Source organism: Pangasianodon hypophthalmus, chromosome 9 (assembly GCF_027358585.1).
Source record: "Pangasianodon hypophthalmus isolate fPanHyp1 chromosome 9, fPanHyp1.pri, whole genome shotgun sequence".
In the NCBI taxonomy this organism is placed as follows: domain Eukaryota; kingdom Metazoa; phylum Chordata; class Actinopteri; order Siluriformes; family Pangasiidae; genus Pangasianodon; species Pangasianodon hypophthalmus.
The window spans coordinates 6,684,878-6,693,935 of record NC_069718.1 but is presented as its reverse complement, the minus strand read 5'-3'; the positions used below and the strand labels follow the sequence as shown (position 1 = coordinate 6,693,935).

The following is a 9,058-nucleotide window of genomic DNA, read 5'->3' as shown; positions in this document are numbered from 1 at the left end:
CAGTTATCTCTGTTTATTTCATGGAGACCAACAATAAATGCGTCAAACTTGTATCATTTATAGTTTGATTGCTCTGTGTGTGATGAGGAAGAGGGAGAGTCCAGACTATAAGGACGCACACCTGGCACTGACTTGTCTAATCAGTGGGAGACAGAGATGTACGCCTGTTTTATGTTGGTGCTACGTTTGTGGTTTCTGTTATGTTTGAGTTCTCTCGGTTCCCATCTTTTCCTTGCTCATCCGTGAAGTTTGTTACACTGTGTTTGTAGCATGACTGAGCTGTAACATGTAAATGATTAAATCCTCATTTAGTTGTGACTCTTTGTTTTTTTCTCCACACCTTGTCAATTTGTTTACATTAATTTTATGTAAAACTTCTGTGGATTATGTTCTTTTCTTTCTTTGAATAAAGGCACCATCCAAGTGTTGTTGTTCTTCCTCTTTTGGCTGCTCCCGTTAGGGGTCGCCACAGAAGATCATTGGTCCACATATTTGATTTGGCACAGTTTTTACGCAGGATGCCATTCCTGACGTAATCCTCCCCGGTTTTATCTGGGCTTGGGACCAGCACTGGGAGTGCACTATTCCTGGCCTGGAATTTAACCCAGTCCGCAGCACTGAGAGCGCCGTGGCCTAACCACTAATCTTCTAGGGACCCAAAGGCTCTATTCAAGAAACATTACAGCAGAGAAATTGTCATGCTTTTATATTTCTCTTCACGGCTCACACAGGGCTGGCTACACCCTACCACTGTGGAGCTCGCAACACCAAAACACACCTGTGGACTTCCAAACGTAGCACAATATGGTGTAAACCTGGCAACTCTACCAGCACTGTTCATCTTCCAATATCCCTTGTGGTAGTTCTCTGTTCGTCAGGTAGTTGTAGTCAGCATCACAACAGTAAATCTCTTATTCTGAAGCCTCTGTCTGCCATAACTTCATCTCCAGGATTTAAGTAGTCTGAGATTCCTTTAAGTAGTTTTCCTAAGAATTTATCTCTGAGCCCTCACATTCTGAGCTACTAGGTCATTGTGTAACTGTTGTGCGATTACAGACGACTTAAACACTTAAACAGTGTAAATTAAGCAATGCATTTGTATGGGCAACAACTAAGCTGGAAAAAATGTAGGTTAAAAAGTCTAGAAGTGGAAGCAGCAATGAGAAACATGAGCGAGTGCTTGAAGCCCTTCAGTTACCTCCACTTATCATATGACTTTCACCAGCCATGTCCTTTTATGTCATTTATGGATTCCAAAAATAAATGTGTCAAGATTGTATCATTTGTAGTTTGATTGCTTTGTGTGTTAGTAGGACTGTGCCTTAACATGTAAATGAGTAAACCCTTCCTTAGGCTCTTTGTTTTTCCTCCAAGCCTCATTCATTTGTTTATGGTAATTTTATGTATAGTTTGTGTTCTTTTCGTCCTTCTATATTACTTGAATAAAGGCAACATCCAAGTAAACCAATGTAAATGTCAGGTAAATGTCAAAGTCATTGTCTGAGTTGGTGACAGAGCTGTACAAAGTTCTACAGAGCTCATAAACAGTGTAGTAGAGAAGATGTTGTGCTTTTATATTTCTCTTCTGATGGTCCTTTTTGGGATGGCTACAGGTCTTACAAGAGAATACAAGTACTTTCCCATGACCATGAACTGGATTGATGCTCAGAATTACTGCAGACAAAACTATAAGGGTCTTGCTGTCATCACGTCTGATGAGGAAAACCAGAGGCTTATAGATGTCGGAGGACCCTTAACTTTGGGTTGGATTGGGATGTACAGAAGCCAGGTAGATCCAACCATCTGGCTGTGGGAAAATGGAAAACAAAATTCTTTCTTCGGGTGGGAGCAGGGCGAGCCTAATAACATACAGAAAATTGAGAACTGTGCTCAGATGTCCTCAGGTGGCTGGAATGATTGTGTCTGTGGGACTCCTTTGCCTTTTTATTGTTACAAGATTTTAGTCTTGATCAAGGAGAAAAAGATATGGGAAGAAGCTCTTGATTATTGCAGAATGAACTACACTGGCCTGGCCTCCCCGGCCTCTAAGACACAATTACAGTTGGCTGAAATGGAGAGCAGTCAGACCCAAACAGACAGGGTTTGGGCTGGCCTGCGCTTCCAGAATGGAAAATGGCTCTGGGTGAGCAAGGAGCCATTGGGGACTCTGGTCACACTGCCCGCATGCCCGGCTCCACGCTACCGCTGTGGAGCTCTCAACACCAAAACACATGTTTGGGAGAACAGAGACTGCAATGAGAAGCTCAATTTCCTCTGCTACTAATAAAGTGAGTAAGTGATATCCAGAACAATACATCAGCATTGTATACATCTAAATTTTTTTTTTCACAATTGCTTACAAATTTTTATAGCAAACTTCACACGTTTCATAATAATCACTTGTTTTTTGCATTTTACAAAACACTTTACATGGTGTTTCATCTCTGAGCGTTCTCCCTGCAACCAGAATGCAGCAGTCATAGTCTTTACTAGAACCAGAAAGTTTGACCATAATACCAAAATAGAAACCCATGTTACCTACACTACGTTTCACATTCATAACAAATTACTACTAAAGACCTGTAAAACACTGAATCTTCTCATCCCACAGTACCTGAGTGAATGTTTGGTCTTTAATGATACACGTCATCTTCTTCAATCAAAAAGTGCATGTTCTTTATCAGTCTAAAACTAGAGCAGGGGTGGTGATCTTTTTCCAAGCATTTTTGAGAACAAAGGTAACTTTTTCAAAGCTCTTCATACATTTAGCACAGCAATGCTCTTTGTGGATCAAACTGTCCATGGGTTTTGACACACTTTTTAAAATTAGTGCATATGTTTTTCACCAGGTCAAAAGTTATAGAGACAAAGCAAAGGGTAACAGTGAAAGTCCTGAGTCAGAGAGGTACCACCAGCACCACATGTGCATCAATATGATATAATAGTTTGCTATACAACAAATCCTGAAATCACCTATACAACACAGAGCACTTTTTCATTTTCCAGTGACCTGTATGGAAGACAAATCCAAAGGAACTTTCAAAAGCGTAGTCAAAAACAGAAACAGGTCAGGCAAATGGCAACCAGCGAAGACAATGGCAAAGATAAAAATTTAAATAAAAACAAACCAGAATCAAAACTGTTTTTTCTACCAGTCATTACCAAGCCTTTGACTGTTTATTGCTATTCTGGTTTTTGATGTTGTTTCTGGTTTTCTCGACTTGCTCTTGCCTAGCCTAGTTTATATTGTTGGCTGATCGCCTGACCTTTGTCTGCATCTTGACCTTGACCTTGAATCTCGTTCTTGTTTTGATTGCTTGATTATTTGATTGCTTTGATTAATAAAAACTTGTCAACCTGCACTTCCAGTCTGTTTGAATTTGTTATTAAGTCCATTGCAACATTGTGACAGCTTCCCAAACCAGCCATGAGAATGATTTCAATACGTTCTTGTTTGGTTAAAGCATTCTTAAAGGCTATCTGGAATATATATATATACTACAAATATATATATATATATATATATATATATATATATATATATATATATATGTGTGTGTATTTGTAGTTTGATTGCTTTGTGTGTTAGTAGGACTGTGCCTTAACATGTAAATGAGTAAACCCTTCCTTAGGCTCTTTGTTTTTCCTCCAAGCCTCATTCATTTGTTTATGGTAATTTTATGTGTAACTTCCGTGGATTGTGTTCTTTTCGTCCTTCTATATTACTTGAATAAAGGCAACATCCAAGTAAACAAATGTAAATGTCAGGTAAATGTCAAAGTCATTGTCTGAGTTGGTGACAGAGCTGTACGAAGTTCTACAAAGCTCATAAACATTGTAGCAGAGAAGATGTTGTGCTTTTATATTTCTCTTCTGATGGTCCTTTTTGGGATGGTTGCAGGTCGTACAAGAGAATACAAATACTTTCCCATGACCATGAACTGGATTGATGCTCAGATGTCCTCAGGTGTCTGGAACGATTGTGTCTGTGGGACTCCTTTGCCTTTTTATTGATACAAGATTTTAGTTCTGATCAAGGAGATATGGGAAGAAGCTCTTGATTATTGCAATGAACTACACTGGCCTGGTCTCCTGGTCTTCAAGTGAAGTGAAGTGACTTGTGGCCAAGTATGGTGACCCATACTCAGAATTTGTGCTCTGCATTTAACCCATCCAAGTGCACACACACAGTAGTGAACACACACACACCGTGAACACACACCCGGAGCAGTGGGCAGCCTTTTTTTTGCTGCGGCGCCCGGGGAGCAGTTGGGGGTTCGGTGCCTTGCTGAAGGGTCTCACCTCAGTCGTGGTATTGAGGGTGGAAGAGAGCACTGTATGTGTGTGTGTGTGTGTGTGTGTGTGTGTGAGAGAGAGAGAGAGAGAGAGATTAGTGTGATTAGAGTGATTGAGAGCAAGTGTTATAAAAAATATTATACAATGAACAATTACACATTTTCCACATTAAAAAAAAGCTTTTATAAACAGCAGTACACAACAGCAAACTAAACAATGTTTGGTGCATTAAACAATGCATCAGCAGTCTCAGGTACACTTCATCCAGTTTTATAAGCAAAGGATCTTGGAGAATCTGTAGAGTTCTTCTGGAGACTTTGACTGTCGCGCTTGCTTCTGTTCAGCCAGGATTCTTTTTTTCCTTTTGTAGGAAAAGTGGTCTATTACGTAATATGTTACCTCATTTACTGACATACAAACATTTTTCTCTTTAACTTAATTTTTTGTTATTAAAAAAATAATGTTTGAAAATATAAAATGTTTTACTGGCTATAATGCATAAGTCATAAAATAAACATCTAAGAAAAAATCTATTAAAAAACGTTAAGGTGCCTTTTGCACAGTACTGTAAATAAACGCTTACACCATCGATCAAGCATTACAATACACAACTATAGAGAAAAAAAATTTGTAATTATGCTCTGACTGACACGTTCTCATTAGGAGAAATCCAGAGCATGTATTTTGATAAATTAATATTTTATGAGAGGTTTTAGCAATGCATTTTGGTCATGAAAGACCCCATTGGGCCAGACTTCACATTTGCACAGCAAGATGTGTGAAGAGCATTTAAAAAGTAAACTTGCTGGTGAATGGCAGTTGTTAGCTCTTGTATAAAGAAATGGTGTTTGGGACTTAAAGTCTTTAAGACTAGGTTAAAACCTATTTATTTAATCAAGGATCACTGTGTTAGTGTTTTCAGTTTTCAGAATTGTACAAATGATTTACAGTAGAAGGATGTGATGCCTTTACCTTCTATTTAAAGTTGATATTTAAGTTGTATATGTCAAAAACTGCATTCAGTGATGAATGACAGATTGTGTTTTTTTTCTCTTTTTTGAACAGATACCTTTCCAAAAGAATGATGATTCCATGTATATGCTTTCAGTGACCTCATTCAAGAAGAATACATACATGAAACAACAATTTCTCCAGAACTTCAGAATATATTCATATCTAAAAACATGGATTATTTGTATTTACATTTTAAATATTTAATTATTATTTATTATGTTTGATGTAATTGCTTGTGGGTACTAGATACTTTTTTTTTTATTATTTCATTAGCTAGAACTAAAGAGTAAAATGAAAACTGTTTCAAAGTTAGCATTAAGAATAGAGAAATTCCTGCTGACAGGTTAATATGTAATCTGGTGTATAAAGTTAGTTTTCATATATGATGAAGGACCTCGGTTACCTTTTTTCTGTGTGTTGTTTGCAGACTTGTGCTCTTACTTTACTGTAAACGTTGTGAAGCAGTTATCAACCTAGCTCAATTAAACTAAAAAAACAAGAGCTAGTACTTCTACTAAGAGAAGTATTTTATTGATTGTGACTTGTTTATAAATACAGTGCATTAAAATACATCATGCATTAATGCAAATTTTTGTGTGTGTGTTTCATAAAGTATAATACACATGTGTAACTCATAAGGCTTTTGCATTAATCAGTTGAAACAGACTGGTTTTGTCACACAACACACAGGTTTGGAGTTTATTGATGTCACCAGGGAAGACAAACCAATATGGTAGAGCAATAATTCAATTCAATTTTATTTGTATAGCACTTTTAACAATAGCAGATTTACAGAAAAGAATAGATGAAGAATTAGATCCCTAATGAACAACTCAGAGGTGACAATGGAGAGCAAAAACTCTCTGAGAGATTTTGCTCAAAAACTCAAAAACCGGAAGAAATAAGGAAGAAACTTTGAGAGGAACTAGACTCAAAAGTCTTCTGGGTGACACCTGATAGAGCAATTAATCATTACTCTTCCACAATCATATATGTAATATAAAGTCAAGCATTGAGTGAGTTGAAAGGATGTACTCAAGTGAAGTAATCCACTGAAGCATAGGTGAGTCGTGGGCACAAACTGTTTTTAGGAAGTGCAATTCTTTATGGTGTCCATGTGGGACCATCCACAGCAGCAGAGAGTTAGTCACAAGTGCAGAAAGCTCCAAGCAGAAGTACAGCATCAGGGTAGGTCAGGCAGGTCTGGAGGGCAACAGGAGTCAGGATCAAGCACCGGCATAATCAGGAATGAAATTCAGACCAAATGTCATGTGATCAGAAAACATGCAAACTAGGCAGAGTGATAAACAAGAAAACCAAAGCCGAAAGCAAGAAATCCTTAACCCTCAACTGCTCAGTGGTATAAAATGAGATAAATGTAAGTCGCACTGGATAAGGACATCTGCCAATAAATAAACGGTGTAGTAAGTATGTATGTAAGCCATTTTAGCTTGCTTTGACACACACACACACACACACATGCTCAGCTCACTATCAGAGTATAACAACCACAAATATGTATCAGGTATGCCATGTTATAATTCGCTCCTTCCCAAATACTCCTGCTGCAGACTCCTGCTCCAGAACACATGACACTTCATGAAACACAAAAAACAAAAAAAATTTAAAACATTAATGCATGACATGTATTTCAATGCGTTGTATTTATAAATAAGTCACAATCAATAAAATATTTCTCTTAGTAACAGTATTGGCTCTTGTTTTTGACTTTAATTGAGCTTGGATTTTAATCTGATTCAATTCCATGACTGCCTTCGCATCATTCTTTGGATATAGTAATATAGGTCCATGCACCTTTGGTGGCAGACTACCCAATTTTTAGGTGAGCAAAAGTATACGAACAGATAGGTTTACAGAAAATTAAAGTAAATAACACTCAGTATCCAGTTGCATATCCCTTGTTTGAAATAACTGCATCAAGCTGGTGACCCACTGACATCAACATCAATTGTGATGCTTTTCCAGGCTTGTACTGCAGCTTCTTTCAGTTGTTGTTTGCTTTGGTGGGTTTCTTCCTTCATTCTCCTCTTCAGGAAGTGCAATGCATACTCAATTGGGGTAAGGTCTGCTGATTGAATGATTGACTGCCTCTTTTTCCCCAGATGAAGTCCTTTGTTATGTTGGCAATGTGTTTTGGGTAATTGTCTTGCTGCATGATGAAGTTCCTCCCAATCAGATTGGATGCATTTCCCTGTAAATTGGCAGTGAGGATGTTTCTGTAGACTTCTGAGTTCATTCTGCTGCTACCATCATGAGTTACATCATGAATAAATATTAGTGATCTGGTTCCAGAAGCATCCATGTAAGCCCAAGCCATGACACTACCTCCACTGTGCTTGACTGATCAGCTCGTACATTTTGGATCATGAGTAGTTCCTTTCTTTCTCCACACTTTGGCCTTTCCATCACTTTGGTAGAGGTTAATCTTGTTTCCAGAACCTTTGTGGATCATCTCTGTATTTCTTCTGACTTTCTGATTCTTGCTGCTAATGAGTGGTTTGTATCTTGTGGTATGGCCTCTATATTTCTGTTCTCAAAGTCTTCTTCGAACTGTGATGCCTTCACCCCTGCCCTGTGGAGGTTGCTGGTGATGTTGCTGTTGTTTTTGGGTTTTTCTTCACAACTCTCACTTTTCTGTCAGCAACTGCTGTTGTTTTCATTGACTGACCTGTGCAATATCTGGTTATTAGTACACCATTGGTTTCTTTCTTTTTTTTAAAACATTCCAAATTGTTGTATTGGCTATGCCCAATGCTTGTGCAATGACTCTGTTCTATTTTCCCTCTTTTCTCAGCTTCAGAATGGCTTGATTTTCTCCCCTAGACAGCTCTCTAGTCTTCATGTTGGTTTATCTTTTTCAACAACAAATGCAGTCTTTACAGGTGAAACCCAGGGCTCACACCAAAAGACCAACATTCAGAGCTATTAAGTGTTTAAACAGTCAATCTAACAGGGCACACATGGGCAACAAGAAATCTTTATGTAATATGTAAGTAAACTATATGTAATATGTTCTCTTAAAACTGACTGACCACACATTCCTTTTTTTGAGTGTACATGCACATGCACATGCACACATGGTACCGACAGAGGCCAATAGGCTGCAAATACAGAAAATGTGCAAACGCTTAAAACATGCAAATACAGAAAACACATGCATATTCTTAAAACATGCAAATACAGAAAACACGTGCATATTCTTAAAACATGCAAATACAGAAAACACATGCATATTCTTAAAACATGCAAATACAGAAAACACATGCATATTCTTAAAACATGCAAATACAGAAAACACGTGCAAACTCTTACAACGTACAAATACAGAAAATATGTGCAAACGCTTAAAACATGCAAATACAGAAAACGTGTGCAAATACGGGGGGGGGGGGGGGGGGGGGGGGGGGGGTGACTTAGTAGTTAGCACTGTTGCCTTGCACCTGCAGCGTTGGGGGTTCGAACGCCGCCTCCGCCCCGTGTGCATGAGTTTGCCCATGCTTCAGGGGCTTCCTCTGGGTACACGGAGGTATGCATTTGCATTGACATTTCCAAATTGTCCATGGTGTGTGAGTGTCTGTGCGATTGTGCCCTGTGATAGACTGGCCCCGTGTCCAGGCTGTCCCCCGAGTCCTCAGGGATAGGCTCTCTGTTACCCCGCGACTCAGAGTAGGATAAGCGGGATGGATGGATGGATGGGCGTGCAAATGCTGAAAACGGGTGCAAATCA

The 9,058-nt window shown here is 38.7% G+C and overlaps 1 protein-coding gene across 1 annotated transcript; it reads left to right on the top strand.

Annotated features, from left to right (window-relative positions):
- The first annotated feature begins 1,438 nt into the window (after positions 1-1,438).
- LOC128318786 (macrophage mannose receptor 1-like) lies at positions 1,439-5,882 on the top strand. The gene is made up of 2 exons (XM_053236660.1): positions 1,439-2,288; positions 5,362-5,882. Exon 1 carries the CDS (start codon positions 1,562-1,564, stop codon positions 2,282-2,284), a length of 723 nt encoding a protein of 240 aa, XP_053092635.1. The 5' UTR covers positions 1,439-1,561; the 3' UTR covers positions 2,285-2,288; positions 5,362-5,882.
- The last annotated feature ends 3,176 nt before the right edge of the window (positions 5,883-9,058 follow it).